The sequence below is a fragment of the Oncorhynchus keta genome, chromosome 26, assembly GCF_023373465.1.
Source record: "Oncorhynchus keta strain PuntledgeMale-10-30-2019 chromosome 26, Oket_V2, whole genome shotgun sequence".
Lineage (NCBI taxonomy): Eukaryota > Metazoa > Chordata > Actinopteri > Salmoniformes > Salmonidae > Oncorhynchus > Oncorhynchus keta.
The window spans coordinates 15,484,515-15,506,502 of record NC_068446.1 but is presented as its reverse complement, the minus strand read 5'-3'; the positions used below and the strand labels follow the sequence as shown (position 1 = coordinate 15,506,502).

General features: G+C 42.6%; 1 protein-coding gene across 2 annotated transcripts in view; it reads right to left on the bottom strand.

Annotated features, from left to right (window-relative positions):
- Nucleotides 1-21,988, bottom strand: part of LOC118358997 (transforming growth factor beta receptor type 3) — a 139,534-nt gene that overhangs the window by 12,259 nt on the left and 105,287 nt on the right. For both annotated transcript variants that reach the window (XM_035737104.2, XM_035737103.2), the window contains exons 11-16: nucleotides 20,980-21,150; nucleotides 20,133-20,336; nucleotides 18,529-18,822; nucleotides 17,393-17,528; nucleotides 11,690-11,731; nucleotides 11,393-11,500 (exon numbers count right to left, since the gene is read on the bottom strand). In XM_035737104.2, the coding sequence (XP_035592997.1) occupies nucleotides 11,393-11,500; nucleotides 11,690-11,731; nucleotides 17,393-17,528; nucleotides 18,529-18,822; nucleotides 20,133-20,336; nucleotides 20,980-21,150 (955 nt within the window). The remainder of the gene's footprint in view (nucleotides 1-11,392; nucleotides 11,501-11,689; nucleotides 11,732-17,392; nucleotides 17,529-18,528; nucleotides 18,823-20,132; nucleotides 20,337-20,979; nucleotides 21,151-21,988) is intronic.

Genomic DNA, 21,988 nt, shown 5'->3' with positions numbered 1-21,988 from the left:
TCTTCTCTGTGGCAATTCTCTAAGAAAATGTCAATAACAAAGTCAGTTCGCTTCCTAGTAGGACTAAGGGGTAAATTCACTTAGTCATGTTCACTTAGTCATGCATTGATATCAATAAGAGACTAAGATATAGTCCTCTTTAAAATAATTTATAGTCCTCTTATAGTCCTCTTTAAAGTGAATTCTGTGGCAACCCCCCCCCCAAAAAAAAATAATACATTTTTGTATTCACACTGCACTTTTTAAAAAAATATTTTTTATTTTTTACCTGCAAGTCAGTTAAGAACATATTATTTTCAATGACAGCCTGGGAACAGCCCTACCACCTGTTCAGGGGCAGAACGACAGATTTGTACCTTGTCAGCTCGGGGGTTTGAACTCGCAACCTTACGGTTTCTAGTCCAACGCTCTAACCACTAGGCTACGCTGCCACCCCTAGGCTACACTTGCCTTTGAATGGGGTCAGTTCACTTCACCTATTTTGTGGTCCGAGTCCTCTACATTGCTATGCTTAGAAAGGAACCAATATATTTTCCCCATACTCACTCAATGCACTCTGGGTTTTTACAAAGTGCAGGAAAAAGCCATTCCATCAGAATGTGTTATAGGACAGCTACTGTAGATATAGAGTTGTAATCGGAAGTTTACTTACACTTAGGTTGGAGTCATTAAAACTAGTTTTTCAACCACTCCACAAATGTCTTGTTAACAAACTATAGTTTTGGCAAGTCGGTTAGGACATCTACTTTGTACATGACACAAGTTATTTTTCCAACAAACCATTACAGACAGATTATTTCACTGTATCACAATTCCAGTGGGTCAGAAGTTTACATACACTAAGTTGACTGTGCCTTTAAACAGCTTGAAAAATTCCAGAAAATTATGTCAAGCTTCTGATAGGCTAATTGACTTAATTTCAATCAATTGGAGGTGTACCTGCGGATGTATTTCAAGGTCTACCTTCAAACCCAGTGCTGTTTCGCTTGACATCATGGGAAAATAAAAAGAAATCAACCAAGACCTCAGAAAAAAAATTGTAGACCTCCACAAGTCTGATTCATTCTTGGGAGCAATTCCCAAATGCCTGAAGGTACCACGTTCATCTGTACAAACAATAGTATGCAAGTTTAAACACCATGGGACCACGCAGCCGCCATGCCGCTCAGGAAGGAGACACGTTCGGTCTCCTAGAGATGAACGTACTTTGGTGCGAAAAGTGCAAATCAATCCTATAACAACAGCAAAGGACCTTGTGAAGATGATGGCGGAAACAAGTACAAAAGTATCTATATCCACAGTAAAACGAGTCCTATATTGACATAACCTGAAAGGCCGCTCAGCAAGGAAGAAGCAACTGCTCCAAAACCACCATAAAAAAGCCAGACTACAGTTTGCAACTGCACATGGGGACAAAGATCGTGCTTTTTGGAGAAATGTCATCTTGTCTGATGAAACAAAAATAGAACTGTTTGGCCATAATGACCATCGTTATGTTTGGAGGGAAAAGGGGTTGGCTTGCAAGCCGAAGAACACCATCTCAACCGTGAAGCACGGGGGTGGCAGCATCATGTTGTTGGGGTGCTTTGCTGCAGGAAAGACTGGTGCACTTCACAAAATAGATGGCAATATGAGGTAGGACAATTATGTAGATAGATATATTGAAGCAATATCTCAAGACATCAGTCAGGAAGTTAAAGCTTAGTCACAAATGGGTCTTCCAAATGGACAATGACCCCGAAGCATACTTCCAAAGTTGTGGCAAAATGGCTTAAGGACAACAAAGTCAAGGTATTGGAGTGGCCTTGACCTCAATCCTATAGAAAATGTGTGGCTGAGCAAGGGAGGCCTACAAACCTGACTCCGTTACACCAGCTCTGTCAGGAGGAATGGGCCAAAATTCACCCAACTTCTTGTGGGAAGCTTGTGGAAGGCTACCCGAAACGTTTGACCCAAGTTAAACAATTTAAAGGCAATGCTACCAAATACTAATTGAGTGTATGTAAACTTCTGACCTTCTGGGAATGTGATGAAATAAATAAAAGCTGAAATAAATAATTCTCTCAAGTGGCGATCCTAACTGACCTAAGACAGGGAATTTTTACTAGGATCAAATGTAAGGAATTGTGAAAAACTGAGTTTAAATGTATTCGGCTAAGGTGTATGTAAACTTCCGACTTCAACTGTACCTACATACATTTCGAAACTAATAGATTGCATTTAGTTAAAATATGAGACATAATTGTTTTAATGAGAAGATACTATTAACATGTAAATATTATTGGTAAAAGAATAAATAGCAGAATAATAACAGCAGATGAAATAATTCTGTACTTGAAAATTGAACACCCATGTAGGCTACTGCCCCTTTAAGAGCTAGAATTGATTTTGTACCCTACAAAATTCTGATTCTGAACAAATATGTTGTCTTCTCCCACTATTCAAATCCCACAATCGAATGAACAGTTTATGAAGCTCTCTTAAACTATACATCAAAAAATGGCATACAAATAATCCGAACTAAACATCACACATTCTTGACAATCGCTAATCAATATCCAAAAACAGCCCTTTTTTCCCGCAAACCTGCAAATCATCATCTTCTGTCTTTTGTGGTACCAATGTGAGGAGTTATGGCACAGGAAACGGTGTTGCAGTAGTCTAGTGTGTAGTGCAGGGATAATGGCAAGTGAACATGGGGAGCTTTGTGTTCGCATTGCCCTAAAAAGGGGAACCGAAATGCAGAATTCAAGCGAACCAAACTTAGACCACCTCTCGAGATTGCCTCAATGTTTTGGAGTGTTCACACTGCACAAAAAATTAAGCAAACTGCGCTAAGTTCTCAAAAATTGTCTGAAAGGGACCAAGTATGAAAACACCCTAAGTGAAAATTCAACAGAAATTAATTATTATTATTATTATTCACCCCTAAAAACATACTTGGCGTTCCACCATACTCTCACAGAGTTTGAACAAACAAAAAGCATCTAGAAATCTCATGATGAGCCAACCAAATAGGCTATATAAATCAAATGTGATGTTGTTGGAAATGTTATTGTGAACCATCTGGCCAGATTGAGAAGTGTCTCATATGGTGACAACAGTCTATTGACCCTGTTCCATCACACATTCCATTCAGAGCCCGGGTAACTCCCACTCCCTGTCTCCGGGGGCAACCTCCTTAACGTTTGGTGAGATCTATCCCAACACAGGCCGCAAGATCACAGCTCCTCTTTTATAACATTATAACAGCAGCCTTGCTCCACATCTGCATCCCAAATGGCAACAGATCTCTGTTCAAAAGTAGTGCACTATTTAGGGAATGGGGTACCATTTGGGACGCAGGCCAAATTCCTACCGTACCATGTCCTAAAATAGAGGGATACTGGGGTTAGTACTTATCACATCCTGTATAAACAGGATGCACTACTGTACTGAAGACACTCTCATTGCTTTAATAAACCAGCAAGATCACACCAGCCTACTGGACGATAGACTTCAGTATTCAACGTTTTGTCCAGGTCCCTAGGACATCGGGAGATGCCTTCAATACCGTCCAAAAGGGGCAATGTGAGCACATATTACCATCCTGTAGGCTCACGGCTTGGGCGTTGTGGATGGGGCTAGAGGAAGGGCATAAACCGCGCGCTTCGGCTCTGAGGATCGAGGGTTCAATCCCCGTGCAAGGCACTAATTAGATTTTTTGCTGTTTGAACCTTAACCCAAACCTTAACCAGTTGGAATGAATGCTGTTTTAACAACCTTAATCCTTACCTACTTTTACTTCACCCATAGACGATTATCCTCCCCCGGGACAAACATTGAACACCCATAGACTATTATCCGCCCCCGGGACAATCATTGAACACCCATAGACGATTATCCTCCCCCGGGACAAACATTGAACACCCATAGACGATTATCCTCCCCCGGGACAAACATTGAACACCCATAGACGATTATCCTCCCCCGGGACAAACATTGAATACCAAAGTGAGATCTTGTTGAATAAACAACTTTCTCATAGCTTTTTCAGTTTATGTTCAAATATCTCTTATTTAAAATTTTTATTAAATAAATGTCCCTTTCCCTGTGGCTGCTAACACAACGTAATGATAAAGAAAACTTGAGAGTAGACCCTCCACACCCTACCTGGGACTACTTGAACGTCTATACCAGTTATTGGGAATATCAAAGTAGGAGCTAGCAGTCCTATCTGCAGAGTCTGATAAGGGAAACCACAGTTCACACTGCTACCTGATTAGAATGTGTTCTCATGCCTAGTCTGTTGAAAAGGTCCGTTTTGATCCATCAGCAGAATGTCTCAGTCATCATAGAGTTTCTTTTAAAGGATTTAGCCAAATGGGGTCTCCACAGACCAAGGTTAATGTTCTGTGAGTGGGTGAGACAGTGTAGATACTTCTTTTGTGGTTTTGGCATTTAATGTGAACAAACCTTAATTTAACATTGTCCCTCGCCTCCTGAGGGGATATGTGTGGGTGGGTATATTTGATGTTTCATCATTCACTGGTTTAAAAAAATATTCTGTCGCAGATATTTTAAGGTGTTTTTGAGAAAATATATATTCTTGGAGTAAACTTGACTATGCCAATGTTTCCATGTAGGGATATGTTGGTCTTACAAGTCAACAGTTTCCAAGACTACAGCAGAATAGAATAGGGATACATCCCAAATAGTACCCTATTCCCTAGATAGTGCACTACTTTTGACCATAGCTATATGGACCTCATCAAAAGTAGAGCACTGTATAGGATATAGAGTGCCATTTGGGACGCAGACCTAATCCTCTCTGCCTGTTATGATCCAACAGAGGAACCACTGGCTATAACACCAATATTAAAACCACATGCCTGCAGTGTTTTAAAAAACTCACTTCTAAAAGGGCTTTACTCTCCTAATAGAACTACATTCCATACACCTGTTTCCCTAAAGAAGTTCAACTTCTGACCCCAGCTATCTTTGGGCCACAGCCCAATCTAAGGCTTGGGTTTCTTTTGGTGGGTCTCTATAGGAAACTCATAGAAGTGTTATGAAGTGGACATTTTAAAGAGGTGTTAGTATAAACAAGCGTGATGAAGATAAGGTAAATCACGCCTGACACCTGATCGCTCCAACGAGCTGTAGAAATGAACACCCCGGCTATAAAGTCCAAAAGTTGTGGGCGGAGCTAGAAAGTTGGCTGTCAGAAGTATTACAATGTAAACTTACTTTTAATCCATCTGTCTGCATATTGCAAGACATGGAGGTGTAGTGAGATGCCCAATGCACTGGAGGATTCTCTTTTCATCACTCATCTTGAAAAATGTCTACTAAAAACATTGAAATCAATCAATCCGCAATCATTAACACAATGGAAAAATCAAATGATTTATTATTTAAATAATGAAATAGCATGGGCGACAAAAAAACGAATTGGTACAATTTAAGGCCAAGTGGCAAACAGTAATGCAGGCATTAGGGATGGGGGTGTGAGCATGCAGGTCTGGGCAGATGAGATGAAGTCATTGTTTGTGTGCGTCTGTAAGTTGTTCTTCGTAGGTATATTTATATGAACTGAAATTTAGCTCAGTGGAGTTTCACACTAATCCAATGTGCACATTTCAGGAGACAGCCTGATGCCTAGGGCTGGGAATTGCCACAGACCTCACGATAGAGTATTATCACAATACTTAGATGCCGATACGAAATGTATTGCGATTCTCACGATTCTATATGTATTGCAAATCAATAATGCAATTGTATTGCCATTTGATGTTCCAAACATATTGCTCACTATACCAGTTGAAGTTGGAAGTTTACATACACCTTAGTTTCCACAATTCCTGACATTTGATCCTAGTAAAAATTCCCTGTTTTAGGTCAGTTAGGATCACCACTTTATTTTAAGAATGTGAAATGTCAGAATAATAGTAGAGAGAATAATTTATTTCAGCTTTTATTTCTGACCCATTCCCAGTGTGTCAGAAGTTTACATACACTCAATTAGTATTTGGTAGCATTGCCTTTAAATTGTTTAACTTGGGTCAAATGTTTTGGGTAGCCTTTCACAAGCTTCCCACAATAAGTTGGGGGAATTTTGGCCCATTCCTCCTGACAAAGCTGGTGTAACGGAGTCAGGTTTGTAGGCCTCTTTGCTCGCACACGCATTTTCAGTTCTGCCCACACATTTTCTATAGGATTGAGGTCAGGGCTTTGTGATGGCCACTCCAATACCTTGACTTTGTTGTCCTTAAGCCATTTTGCCACAACTTTGGAAGTATGCTTGTGGTCATTGTCCATTTGGAAGATCCATTTGCGACCAAGCTTTAACTTCCTGACTGATGTCATGAGATGTTGCTTCAATATATCCACATAATTTTCCTTCATGATGCCATCTATTTTGTGAAGTGCACCAGTCCCTCCTGCAGCAAAGCACCCCCACAACATGATGCTGCCACCCCCGTGCTTCACGGTTGGGATGGTGTTCTTCGGCTTCCTTTATCCTCCAAACATAATGATGGTCTTTATGGCAAAACAGTTCTATTTTTGTTTCATCAGACCAGAGGACATTTCTCCAAAAAGTGCGATCTTTGTCCCCATATGCAGTTGCAAACCGTAGTCTGGCTTTTTATGGCGGTAGCAGTGGCTTCTTCCTTGCTGAGCGGGCTTTCAGGTTATGTCAACATAGGACTTGTTTTACTGTGGATATAGATACTTTTGTACCTGTTTCCTCCAGCATCTTTACAAGGTCCTTTGCTGTTGTTCTGGGATTGATTTGCACTTTTTGCACCAAAGTACGCTCATCTCTAGGAAACAGAACACGTCTCCTTCCTGAGCAATATGAAGGCTGCGTGGTCCCATGGTGTTTATGCTTGCGTACTATTGTTTGTACAGATGAACGTGGTACCTTCAAGCGTTTGTAAATTGCTCCCAAGGATGAACCAGACTTGTGGAGGTCCACCATTTTTAATCTGAGGTCCCATGATGTCAAGCGAAGAAGCACTGGGTTTGAATGTAGACCTTGAAGTACATCCACAGGTACATCTCCAATTGACTCAAATTATGTCAATTATCCTATCAGAAGCTTCTAAAGCCATGACATAATTTTCTGGAATTTTCCAAGCTGTTTACAGGCACAGACCTCGGCATTACTCTGGACCCTGATCTCTTTTGACGAACATATCAAGACTGTTTCAAGGACAGCTTTTTGCCATGTACGTAACATTGCAAAAATCAGAACTTTCTGTCCAAAAATGATGCGGAAATAATCCAAGATTTTGTTACTTCTAGGTTAGACTACTGCAATGCTCTACTTTCCGGCTACCCGGATAAAGCACTAAATCAACTTCAGTTAGTGCTAAATACGGCTGCTAGAATCCTGACTAGAACCCAAAAAATGGATCATATTACTCCAGTGCTAGCCTCCCTACACTGGCTTCCTGTCAAGGCAAGGGCTGATTTCAAGGTTTTACTGCTAACCTACAAAGCATTACATGGGCTTTCTCCTACCTATCTCTCTGATTTGGTCCTGCCGTACATACCTACACGTACGCTACGGTCACAAGACGCAGGCCTCCTAATTGTCCCTAGAATTTATAAGCAAACAGCTGGAGGAAGGGCTTTCTCCTATAGAGCTCCATTTTTATGGAATGGTCTGCCTACCCATGTGAGAGACGCAAACTCGGTCTCAACCTTTAAGTCTTTACTGAAGACTTATCTCTTCAGTGGGTCATATGATTGAGGGTAGTCTGGCCCAGGAGTGTGAAGGTGAACGGAAAGGCTCTGGAGCAACGAACCGCCCTTGCTGTCTCTGCCTGGCCGGATCCCCTCTCTCCACTGGGATTCTCTGCCTCTAACCCTATTACAGGGGCTGAGTCACTGGCTTACTGGTGCTCTTTCATGTCGTCCCTAGGAGGGGTGCGTCACTCCCCCTAGGAGTGGGTTGAGTCACTGATGTGATCGTCCTGTCTGGGTTGGTGCCTCCCCTTGGGTTGTGCCGTGGCGGAGATCTTTGTGGGCTATACTCAGCCTTGTCTCAGGATGGTAAGTTGGTGGTTGAAGATATCCCTCTAGTGGTGTGGGGGCTGTGCTTTGACAAAGTGGGTGGGGTTATATCCTTCCTGTTTGGCCCTGTCCGGGGGTATCATCGGATGGGGCCACAGTGTCTCCTGACCCCTCCTGTCTCAGCCTCCAGTATTTATGCTGCAGTAGTTTATGTGTCGGGCGGCTAGGGTCAGTTTGTTATACCTGGAGTACTTCTCCTGTCTTATCCGGTGTCCTGTGTGAATTTAACTATGCTCTCTCTAATTCTCTCTTTCTTTCTCTCTCTCGGAGGACCTGAGCCCTAGGACCATGCCTCAGGACTAACTGGCATGATGACTCCTTGCTGTTCCCAAGTCCACCTGGCCCTGCTGCTGCTCCAGTTCAACTGTTCTGCCTGTGGCTATGGAATCCTGACCTGTTCACCGGACGTGCTACCTGTCCCAGACCTATTATTTGACCATGCTGGTCATTTATGAACATTTGAACATATTGGCCATGTTCTGTTATAATCTCCACCCGGCACAGCCAGAAGTGTACTGGCCACCCCTCATAGCCTGGTTCCTCTCTAGGTTTCTTCCTAGGTTTGGGCCTTTCTAGGGAGTTTTTCCTAGCCACTGTGCTTCTACACCTCCATTGCTTGCTGTTTGGGGTTTTAGGCTAGGTTTCTGTACAGCACTTTGAGATATCAGCTGATGTACGAAGGGCTATATAAATGCATTTTATTTTATTTTATTTGACAGTCATTTTAGTGTATGTAAACTTCTGACCCACTGGAATTGTGATACATTGAATTATAAGTGAAATCATTTGTCCGTAAACAATTGTTGGAAAAATGTCTTGTGTCATGCACAAAGTAGATGTCCTAACCGACTTGCCAAAACTATAGTTTGTCAACAAGAAATTAGTGGAGTGTTTTAATGACTCCAACCTAAGTGTATGTAAACTTCCGACTTCAACTGTATGTCTGCTACAGAGAAACGAGAGACATGAGAATTTTTTTTGATCAGTCATGGTGCCAAAAACATGTTGGCTCACTATTTAAAAAGAAGATGGAACAAGCAGTAGTATGAAAAAATATAGGAGTTTTGGCGAAGGTACAGCAAACTGGCACTAGCTAACGTTACCGAGCAAAAATGCGATACTTGTAGTCAAAGTATCAATATAATGTCGTCCTCAAAAAACATTTCAATATATAACTGTATGGATCCCCCCCCCCCATCACTACCGTTACCCTACTGCTACTACATTTTCCTGTATCTGACACGCATCTCTGTAATGACCTCACCTAGATTAGATCAACTTTATTATCCCACCTAAGGAAATTCATTAGAACTCCTTGATTCTATTCATGAAGAGATTTCAGTTTCCCACTGAGAACACATCATGGATTGGTGAAGAGGGGCCAACAACAGCATAGTAGGCATACAGTACACATGGCTGGCTCAACCGGCGGGGAGAATACAGTACTGCTCTGTGCTATACAGTACTGGTCTGTTCAGAGGGTTCTATCTAGAAGGGTTCTACCAAGAACAATTTTATCAATCTAAAAAGGTTCTTCTTAGAACCGTCTATGAAGGGTTCTACCGGGAAGCTTATCATCTTTGGGGGGTTCATCCTAGAAACCTCTACGAACAGTTCCACTAGCCTTATTACCCTTTAAAATGTAATTATTTATGACAATACATTTCATTTTAAAAGGCCTTACTTTGAGGGCCTAGTTGTATCCTAACACAGGGGTCTCCTGTGGAATCTCCTGGTTTACAGGCCACGTCAGGCCTGCAAGTCACATTATGCTGGCTTGCAAAGTGATGTGTAATTACTATTGGAATCCAGACAGAGTTAGGATATCCAACAAGTGGAATTGTTAATCACCCGCAACCTGCATTCTAAAAGGCTGCCGGGGTAGGGAAGATTAGATGATTGATGATTGATGTCGTCTCAGTATTCAAACTGGAACAACCACCTCAGTAACTGGTGCAATATATTGGATTAGTTTAGGAAACTTTGTTATTTATCTTTGTGTAGCCTAAAATGTATCAAACAATCAATGCAAAAACACATATATTACAGTAAAACAAACAATTCTGTAAATCTCCCTGCCATAAAGCATGCTGAGAAATAGGATATATGGTTCTATGTAGAACCTTTCTTGCCTTCCAAATAATCCTTCTTGCATCATCAAAGAATGCTTTCTTCCCCAAAAAATATTCTTAGGATGTTAAAGGTTCTAGGTAGCCTTACAAAGAACTCTTGTATTCCAAAAAGCTAAAACCCTTTCCCCCCACAAAGAACCCCTTTGGAACCCTTTTTTCTAAGAGTGTATGCTGCTGGGGTCCTCAGCACAGAACCCACTGATCCTGTTTACGAATGATTTTACTGTGTTCTGTGTAGAACACATCAGGAATGAATGAAGAGGGGTCACCAACATAATGGCAGGCCGTACAGATCCACGGTCAGCCAACCAGCAGACAGGCCTGTTCTGTTCTACAGTATGCGCTAGAGTGTCCTCTGCAGACTTCAGGGACCACTACACTTCCTACTAAAGGTCAGCAGGGATCAGAGTTCACCAGAATGAGGGTGCTGGAGGGGAAGGTATTGGCGTCTAAAGGACAGATTGTGTCTCTCTTCCTGCGAGCCGAATTGCGAGTGCACCACAAAACGGACAGGGGAAATTCCAGCTTCCAGCCAGTCCCCTCTCTGTCCGAGCAGAGGCCATTGTGTCCGAGAATACTCACTGACCACTCCTGACCACCCCACAGGACCTAAGACCCATTCAAAGGCAGGAAAGAGAAGAGACGCTTACGCTGACAAACAGGATATATTTACAGTAGAGGAGTCAATGTGTTATTGTTAACTCGCCTCTGTCAGCTCTTGGATGTTTTCCGATTATAGAATAGCAGCATTCTGGCACTGTGATGTTTAGGACATTCTTTAGGACATTCTTTCAATTTCCATCAGAGTTGGGCTCAATTTGAATTGAAGCCAGTCGATTCAGGAAGTGATTTGAATGAAAAATTCAGAAATGTTAAAAACTATTGAAATAACTAGCTTCTACTTTTCAGTTCATTTTTTACTTTTATTTTTGAATGTTCCAACGAGAGTCTACGTTCCAAACTAGCATAGCACTAGTGAATGTTCCATTCCACTTGAAATGAAGCAATGTATTGGGTATACATTCTAAGTAGTATGCCAGTGTAGATGTAACTGTATGATGTATTTATTTCTTTAACCATTATTTAGGCAGGGAGTCCCATTGATACCAAGGTGTCTTTTTAAGGAAGCCCTGCATGGCAAGACCTACCTTTGTCTCCAGATACAGTAGGTAAAAGGACAGGTCAGAATGACGTACCTGTATGAGAGTAGATGAACCACAGGGCTCCGGTCAACAGGGCCCCGATCACAAATGCGGCGAAGGCGATCCCAACCACGGTCGGCGTGTCCAACACATACAAAACAGCTGAGGGAGAGAAAAGGCCGATTTGTTTTAATCAACAGCATTTCTTTTTCTCTGGACATGACCGTATGGAAACAAGTTATATGCACATGAAATAACTCAATCTGGTCAACAGTTATTTTGTCAAAGTGATTTAAAATCCTGACATACAAAAACCATTGGTTTAGAATCTCCTAGCAACGATTGACTTACTTTCCCCTGGTGGGTCAGGAGGGCCCGTGCGGGTGGGAGGCACTGAAACATAAAACACAGAACAATGTAACACATTTGTAGATGCATGAAAACACCACAACTCAACTACGTGTTGAAGCGCCAAGAACACTTGCTGTGGCGTAAAGTGCCAGTGCCTATGAATGGAAGCTGAGCAACCCAATGGACATAACTACCTTGGGATAACCAGATGATGAAAATGACATTGTGCTGATAACTGTAGTTCTAACGAATGTGATACAGAGATCTGATGCAACTCAATGCAGTTCCAGTAGCTAACTAACAGAAACTTAAGTCTATGGCTCAAATGGCACCCTATCCCCCAATAAAGTGCATTTCTTTTGGCCAGAGCCCTATGTGCCCTGGTCATAATAGTACACAATCAAAGGAATAGAGTGCAGAGATGAACCTGTTGACTTCTAACAGTTCTCAGCTTACTCCTTCATTTCCGGTCATCTGGATGGCTTTCAAATGTCAAATTAGCTTCTAATTACTCCTGAACAAACAATACAATGGTGCTTATTGTGTAGAGGCGAACTCAAGAGCAGGTTTGGTCCGGGTCCAAGACTCCGGCACAATGAACAGCTATTCTGGGAAAGAACACCTTTGGGTTTTCATTCCCTCGTGACAGACGATGACAGAACCATCACAGGAGATTTTGGTAATACGACAGCCCCCCTTATCTTCAACCCTCCACCCCTTTCCCCTCCCCTCCAAACCGCTCCGTGACAGTCCCACTCCATTTCCCAATCTACCCCCCTCATCCCTCCCTCCAACTCCTCCTCCTCTCCAGTCTTATCTGTTCCTTTCGGCCTGTTATGTAGAGAATGCAAAGCTGACTCGTTAACACCCAGAGACGCCCAACGAGTTACAGGTCAGAGGAGAGGATAGAGGATCCTATGTGATTAAAGGAGTTACATTAACCACTACTCGTGGAGATTTGTTTTACAGTACTGTTGTAGTTTATGAATTATGAAACAACGTATGAAAAGACCATAGCAGAATAACTTTCTAAGCCAGGTCAGACTATGAATGGATAGACCCCACCTCTGTTGGGGTTTTGGGCCGGCTGAGATTCCGAGAATGGGTGAGAGCTCTGAGGTTCCGTGTAAGGGTCACTGCCCTGTTCCCGCCTAGCCTCGCCCGCCCATGTGCTCTAATAAAGATGGTTGAGTGGTCAGCTGTGTCTTCCTCCCAGACCAACTCTGCAACTAGCACATCTGACAACAGTATGAAAGACACCCTGAGGTCCAACCATTCTCAATGTAAGAAGCAAAGCTTTGTTCTTCATACTTATGTAGCTTTCACAATGATCTCAGCTCCGCTACATGTGAGAGAGGAACGGCGAGAGAGAGGGGGAGAGAGTCAGAGTGAAAGACAGAAAGGAAACTTAAGGCATGGCAATGTTCTCATCTCCTTATGCTCTAGGCACAGTTGACCCTGAAACGATAGCCGCTCAATAGAATCAACGTCATTTGCTTGCCCAGACTTTGCTGTTTACAGAGTGGAACAGAAAAACACTCCTTCGGTGGTGTGGTCCCTTGTTTCTCTTAACCTCTGAACCCTGAACTCCAACCCGTCTCCCCAAAGTGTGTAGAATTGACAAATGGAGTCCCTGTGAGATCCTTGACTTCCGAGGTCTGTATTCAGATAAACGATATGCCAGTTGACTTGGTTGCAGAACTTACTGTCAGTCAGTCAGCTAACAGGCACTCAGTTAGACAGTTTTATGTGTTGTATAATTTCTGTACTGAAAACAAGTCAAAGGAAGGCATAGGGAGATATGGAACAGAGGATTCAAAATGGCGGTGCTCTAACAAAGTTGGCTGTTGACTGAAAGCTTAGCAAATTATATATTTTATCTGAAGCTTAGCACTGAAACCTGCATCTGATTCAAGTGTGGGGAAGACTTATTTTTGTAGCTCAAGGTTCTTACCACTATTCAACAGTACTCACTATCTGTGTTCGAATACCCATACTAACATACTGTATACTACATACTTAATGACTATATACTACTAGTTATTTTTAGTATACTGTAAACGAACGGTATCCTTTCAGTTGAGCATACTAGCGCTTCAGCTGTCTACTGGAAGGTGATGCTGTTGCTATGCAACCTCTCGCTAGCTTGTTAGCATAAAAAATGACTAGCTAGACATCTTCCGATCTTCCAATCTGGAGTGCCAGAGTGCGCTCAAAAATTCAGAGCATTGTCAGATTGTCTGTTCGTAAATTCAGGGCCTTTAGCTCTCGGAATGTTCAGAGCGCAAACTGGACGCTCTGGCCGTGGAGTAGGGTTGATCAAAGCGTTCTCGTCTCACAACGGTAGTCAACCACCCAAGCTAATTTCCAGACACGAATGAGAGAACACCTCACTCTGGCCATTTTACTCGCCCTAGCAGAGCTGGTTAGGCTGTTTTTAATAATCAGTGGGTAGTTAGTTAGATAGCATATAGTTAATATACTGGTAAGTTCAACAATGTATTAGTAGCCAACTAACGTTAGGGAGCTAGCTAACATACAGGTACATACTGCTGTAATGATATGCTATGCATTTCGCAAGGATAGCGTAGCTAACAAATTATCAGCTAAAATAACGTGTAACGTAACTTATTTGAAAAGTCATTACTTTATGACATTGCTCAACATTTTCATAACATTAGTCTTAATTAGTTAAAGCAATGAATTTGTATCCGTTCTCGTCGAACTTTGGCTACATAGTTTCACTGTACTAAAACTTGACATTTGTATTTACTGTAGTATTTACAGTCAACTATAGTATAAATACTGTAATAAAAGAAAACTAATATATACTATAGTAATTAATGTAGTGTTTTTGCGGAGCGTATTATACTGTAGAATTTACTGTAGTGTTTTTGAGGACATTAGTGTAAGATTTACAATATTGTTTTTGTTTTATCTTTGACATAGAAGTGGAGGCTTTCTCCTTCAGGAAACCTACTGAAGAAATACTAAAAGTGCACATTTTCCAGGACCTGTAGGTAGGTATAACTGGGTTCTGAAAGGAGAGTTCGGAGCTTCTGGTATATGCAAATTAAATACTGTAGTACTTACTGAAGTGTTTTTGCAGACTATGGCATTTTTGCGGACATTACTGTAGTATTTACGACTGCTTATTTTTTGGGGATAAAACTGTTGTATTTACTATAGTATTCTACAGTATAATATAACATTCTATAGTAAGTATTAAACATGATCAAGGGATACTGCAGTGTGTAGTATAGTATTCTACAGCATACTACAGTTTACTATAGAATTCTATAGTAACTATTGTAATATTCTATAGTAAACTGTAGTATTTTTTCATGTGGGTAACTAGGGGGAAATGGATGATTTTGTTAAACATTCCTTACGCTCGCAGTTCCATAAAAACTTTGAAAATGTATTGATGCTGTGAGGCAGTAAATGTACCTTTGATGGCTGAGCTTTGAGGCATTTATGTTTTTCCGTGCACCAAACTGCCCTCTTTGATTTGGAGATCAAGCTGAACTCATTGGGATCCTGTCCAGTGCAGGACTCCAGCTGCTTAGAGATGCCTTTGTATTCAAATCATGGTTTCTAAGCCCAGCTGTCTTTTTTTCATTTAGATTTTTTGGCATTACTGTGCTTACTTAAACACATGCACCGGAACATTTGCATAATGTACTATATAGGGAACAGGGTGCCGTTTCTGACGCAGCCTGAGTCTGTGCCCAATATTCAGGCCCTGCAGTGGCATGGTGCTTATTCCTTAACACAGGCCAAATCAAGTCCATTATTAAACACTCCCCAAGTCCCCATTACTGTTTGCCATGCTTCATTTGCTCTGGGCACAATGGCAGCTCTTAGTGATTAACACAGTATGATTAAATCTGTGAGTCAAGTATTGCATCCTAAATGGCAGCCTATTCCTTTTATAGTGCACTGCTTTTGACCAGGACCCATAGGGAATAGGGTGCCATTTGGGACGCAACTTGTGAGTCAAAAGGGGTTAACTCATCCCACCCACCGACAACAGTCCACTTGTTGATGTAATCACCCCATAAGGGGAAGCTGATTGGAAAAGCCATGGCAGTGAAAACAGCAAATGGGCTCTCATGATATCACCCCATCTATGGTTTAGATCATAATGGGTGCAATGTGATGTTTGGTATCAGAACTCCCTGGACCAGCCAGCCTAACGACGCATGGACCACAACACACACGCCCGCACACAACTGCAGCTTTATCAGACATTTTTTCTGTTTTGTCCTATGTGAGTGATCCTGGGACTGCGTGATTCCAGGACCTCCCCAGTCTACCCCACTCTCTGATCACACACACCCATACACACACACACACACACACACACACACACAGCCCTCTGTGCCTGACGGAGTGAGTGAAAAAGCATTTGACTAATGCAGCGATGAGGAGGCCTCTAGCTCTGGATACACTCCCAAAGCTAGCGAGAAGACCACTCCTCTCCCTCCATCCCCCCTCCTCCTCTCTACCGGGAAGGGGAGGCCACAGAGAAGGGCTAAATGAAAACAACTGGAGCTGCGTGCTGGATGGATGTGGATGACTTGTCTTTTTCCACTCCTTCTGCACAGTATTGCTTGGTAGAACTGTGGTAGAACTGGAATGGGGCCTCAGCCCTAGCAGCAAGCCCCCCAAACCCAAGCTATGCTCCAATGAGCACACTTACACCCCCCCCCACACACACACACACACCACACACCACACACAAATAAACTCCAGATGCAGGGAGGCACGGGGGTGGAGGGAGGATGCGATGCGCTTTGCATTGTGACTTGAACAGTTTTCTCTGCCTCTCTTCCTGCAGAACTGAAGTTGGTTTTCTCTGGGATGTCCTTCCTGCCACCCAGTTCTCTTATTTACTCTGTCTTCCTGTTCTTCTTCAATGACCCTCAACACAGCTCTGTCTCCTCTGGCCAACTGGCTCAGCTCTCTGCATGTGTCTTCGTCAGGCAGGCTGCACATACAGTATGTCTCAGTTAACACTTTCTCCACAGACATTCTTATATATATATATTTTTAATGTAACCTATATTTAACTACGCAAGTCAATGACGGCCATATAATGTTAGAATGAGACGTTCAGTATGTCTTGCGAGACTACACTAAGATTATACTCTGATACAGTGTTGTAGTACTCGAGTCCAGGATTCGGACTTGACTCGGACTCAAGTCACGATTATCATGACTCGTGACTCGACCAGTGGTGACTCAGACTTTGACTAAAATTTGATTTGATTTGTTGTCAGAAAATCTCTCTAGAAAATCTCTCTATCTTGCATAATTCAACATATTAGCTACAACAGAAAATGTTAGATGGCTGTATTACCTATTTAGCGTTACAAATGTGCAACACTAATATCATTTTATTTTTTTAAATGGTTGGACCGCAGCTTTTAGCACTACCAAGAGACTCGTGGCTTGAGTATAAAGGAATCGAACACTAGGGACATGGGACTCGACTCGGACTCCAGGTTTAGTGACTTGACTACATCACTGCTCTGATGTATTGGGAGTAAGGGAAGAAGGGAATGAGTACTTTCAAGTACTTCTTACTCCAGCATATTTATGCCATCCTCCCCATATATTCTGGATAAGTTGGTTCATCATAGAGGTTACATTGCATATGAGGTCTGTACAGTACGTTAGCTTTCTTAGTCCATTCACCTGGTCCCTCCTTCTCCACTGTGTCATGTCCTTCCACCACCACCACCAGGGTCTTGGTAGAAGTCTTGGCGTTCATCATCATGGCTAGGATGATCTCTCCGTTGACAGACGTACACGCCTCGTCCGGTTGGATACACTGCATGGAGTGAAACACAATAGGAATTCATTTCATATGTAAACATGTAAACATTTTCCCATTAAAATGTACAGTTTCTTGTATGATTTACTTATCAGCCATGAGACTGTTACATGTATTCATATGATCAAAAGCAGTTTATAAGACCAATCGATACATCAAATCTCTACACCTTTGCCCAAGACCAATCATCCCTTTTGATCTTTGACCACACATATAATTTATGGGAAATCATACCTAGTGAAAACTTGTGTTCCTTCCCTTGATCCCTATACTGTGAGTCAGTTTGGAGCCCCAGTCTGACTCTGAATCAGTTTTAATGTAGAATACCATCAGAGACCCAGATAGAGGGTGGCTGGGGAGCACTGAGCAGAAAGAACTGCTTGGAAAAGGTTATGAAAGTGCAATGACATAGCAGAGATAGAAAGAGTGGGAGGGAGCGAGAGAGAGGCTACATTACAGCGAGGCAAAGGAAGGAAAAGTGAAGTGACACTTGAGCTAGTGGCTTGTTTTGGTTCTACAGATGGTTACTTAGGAAACCTTAAGTAGATGTATGCTTCCTGCTTCTGGTTCAGAATGGATTGAGACTGGCAGATTGTGCAGCAGGCCTAGCTTGGTGCCAAGTCTCCGCAGACTGGAGCCCAGACCTAACCTACGCTAGATGCTGCTCAAATGACTATAAAATGTATGAATCATTGCACAGACCACAGATTCAGGTCATGCCAGTTGAGTCTATGTTACTTGAAGTTGGGCCCTGAAAGAGGCAGATGGTTTGGCAGTGGCACAGCCGGCTCTGGACAACACCTGGGTTCCAGGGTTCAATCCCTGGGCCGACCTCCACAACTCTTCATACTCCCCCTTTCTACTCAAAACATATAGTAAATATATCCCAATAAATAATATTACTGATATCAAATCAAAATTCTAAGCTTCTCTCCTCTACTTTGTTTCAGAGGTCGTAGCGTACAGGATGAACAGACACGAAAGAAAAACAACGTACCATAGCCCGTCCCTGGTTGTTGTGGTGTCTCTTGGAGCAGAGAGACATTTCACAGTGCAGAAACAGCAACGATTCGTTGAAGGATGAGTTGAAGGTGAAGCTGAACCTCTTCCTGTCGGTCTGGGAGTGGGGAATAGGGAGGTCTCTCTGAGGGTAGTACTTGACCGTGTTGTCCGTAGGGCAGATGTTCTCGATCAGGGTGTAGTAAGACGGGATGTTCGGGTTGGAGTTGGCAGAGATGAAACAGGTCTGGATCATGAACCCTAGCTCTGGGTCGACTTTGAAGGCCCCAATCTGAAGCAAGGGAGAAAAGAGAAGGGGAAAAAAATAGTGTCATTTTTTATAAAAACAATAAACTCAAGTCATACAAATGTTTTACCGTTTATAACGTGTCAGCAATGTGTGGAGGCTCAGGCTATATGATTGATATAGCCTCTAAAAGGTATCCAATGATTTTATTGTTGAAACCTCTCATCGACGTTGTCAAATTGACAAACTATCTGTTTCGCCCTGCAAAGTTTTGTGAAGAGCACCATCTTGGCATACGTCCGTACACTCTCTGTCAGTCCAGGACCTGACAATTTGTTTTAACACAGAGAACAAGCAAAAGGAACACTATCAGAGTGTTATCAGGTCCAAGAATCACAAATCCTGAAGCCGATTTGAGTCCCTTCAAAACATTTGAAGAAGAGGATCTCTCCGATGGCAGACCACAAGGCATTTCCATGAGATATTATCCCTCTTGCTGCTTTTTTGTCCTTTTTTTCCACTGAAAATCTAAATGTGTTTTTCTGTTTTGTGTCGGTGCCATCACCATGACAAGGTTGTCAAAAAGCTTGCCCAGTCAAAAGCACAGACACAGACATGCATGCACAGGCACACACACACACGCCGCTTTCAAAATGACAGCTTTCATGCTCGACAGGGACTTAAACACAACAGCAGTTTCCTACACACCTTAGTTTGGGCCATAGTCTCAGGGACCAGGACAGGGCATGGCAGGTCTCATCCCAGTGTGAGAGGTGTGGATGTGGGAGAGAGTGGGCTCAGTATGAATCTCTAGCTTTTCTTACACAACCTCCCTGTAGGACCTCTCTAGTAATAATTGTTCAGTACTATTTGCAAGGTACATTCTGGACTTGCCAGACAGAATAAATAGAAGTACCATATGTGCCAGAACACTGAGGGGAGGACAGAGACCATGGCTGCGGGGAAGCTAACAGCAGAAAGAGGAGATGTTCCCTTTATATTCTCCCGATTCAGACCAAATATAAACGGACCCCGTGGAAGCTAAAACATTCAAAGATGAAAGTAGACCCGACAGTCCAGACACAGCATACACACAGAACAGTCCTCACTGTTGTTTTGACAGGCCTCATATCTAAGAGAGACAGAAACACGAACACACACACACACACCTTGTGAAATCGCTCCGACAATTCAGGTTCTAACATCTGGATACTAGCCTACAAACTATCTTCATCTGAGCGAATCACACAAACAGCCAACAAATACAACAGACACACTGTATTACTTCAATATATTCCAAACGGTTACAGCCAGCCTGGTACAGTGCATTTGTAGTAGTTCGCTGCTCCATTTACCTCTACGAAGACCTGCTTATTTTTGGAAACGGTGTGGAAGGCCTGGGTTGAAGGATAGCGGAAGAGTTGGGTGTTGTACAGCTCCATGTTGAACATCACGTCGGTTCTGACTGGTTCCTTAGCTGCTGGGGCGAAGTGGGAAAACGATCCTGATGATCCTGATCCTCCGAGGGTGTTCTGGTTCTTTCTGTAGGTGCAGTTGAACTGGGGGAGGGGGACAGAGAAGGAGAGACAGCCATTCAAAACAGTTGAACTGGGGGAGGGGGACAGAGAAGGAGAGACAGCCAATCAAAACAGTTGAACTGGATGGAGAAGGAGAGACAAGCCAATAAAAAAAATATATAATTCGTCAGGAATTAAACAAATAGCCCAAGGCAAATAAGTCAAAGTTGAAGTTGAAGCCGAAATTGAGGATAGTAACTGCCGATCTGATGTTCAGAGGACAGGATTTTCGAAGGATTTTTTTGCAAAAAAAAGTCGCACAGCAAAAAAATAACAAAAGTGTAAAGTGGGTCGGCGCACGATGGCAGTCATATAGTACGGCGCCATCTATAAGATGGGAGTCAATTTATTTGTGATTAGTGGTCTGGTCTTGACTCCCAGCTCTCTTAAACCCAGGCAGGCCCTGTCATGCAAAGCTGCACTCTTAATTCCTTTTTCATTTAGCCTCAATTTAACCAGAATAAACTCCCTTGAGGTTAAAAACCAACCTCTTTTTCGAGGGAGACCTAATAATCATAATGGAGAGAGTCATATAGCTAAATGTCTTACCAGAATGGATGACCTGTGTTCTGGTCCTGAGAGAGAGTGAGTCATATAGAATCGAAACACATTATAGATGTCTTACCAGAATGGAGGATCTGTGATCAGGATCCGTGGTGTGCCCCAGGAAAGCAGCCCTCTCCAGCCTCTCCAGCTCATCTGCCTCCCCAGGGAAGGTCACGTCTCCGGACTCTAGATCCTCGTCATCTGGGGGACCACCACTCCCATCCTTAGGCTCAGCAGGACTTATCAAGATCTGGATGTCAACCACAGCGGAGTTGAACACATCAGTTCAGATACAGCATGCGTCCCAAATGGCACCCTAGCTATTCCCTTTATAAAGCTACTACCTTTGTCAGGGCTCTGGTATAAAGCAGTGCACTATATAGGGAATAGGGAGCCATATGAGACACACCCCAGGACACTTTCCCAGTGATCGCCGCCAAACTATTTTCTAATAATTGTCTGTGTGTGAATGGTGTTGCTTCATTCAAGGGCCCAGGACACCAGTGACAGGGCTCTGATCTGAATCTAGCTGCCAAAACATTCTGCAACAGATGAGCTGGAATTAAAAACGTGGGAACGTCCAGAGATTTCAACAGTCCAGAGCTCTCTCAGGCAGACCCTGTGAAGCATATTTCTCATTTTGTCAGTTTAAAGAAACAAGGGAAGCCTGCTGTGTACTTCAGACGTTTACAGGGTCAAAGGTGAGTTAGGGGTGGAGGACACAGGCTAAATTAGGTGAATTATTATCATTGCCATTTCATTTATTCTGGCTGGTGTGTAGATAAGTAATTAAAACACCTAATCGAAGAATGGGACAAACAAGGACCATACAAGGATATGGGGCTTTGATATCTTGAGAAACAGATCAATTAAGATGAATTTGTTTTGTCCATAGGGGTCTGAGAACTTTGGGTGTGTGCCTGTTATTTCTAATCTGTATTTGGACCCAAATGTGTGTTTTGTAACTTGTACTAAATTTGCTACGAAAATGATTTAATAGATCCGCGGAGAAGTGATTTATCGTTGCTTGTTAGTGAAAGCACATGTTGCATTCCATGTTAATGATAAACTCTGCTCAGAAAGGGTTT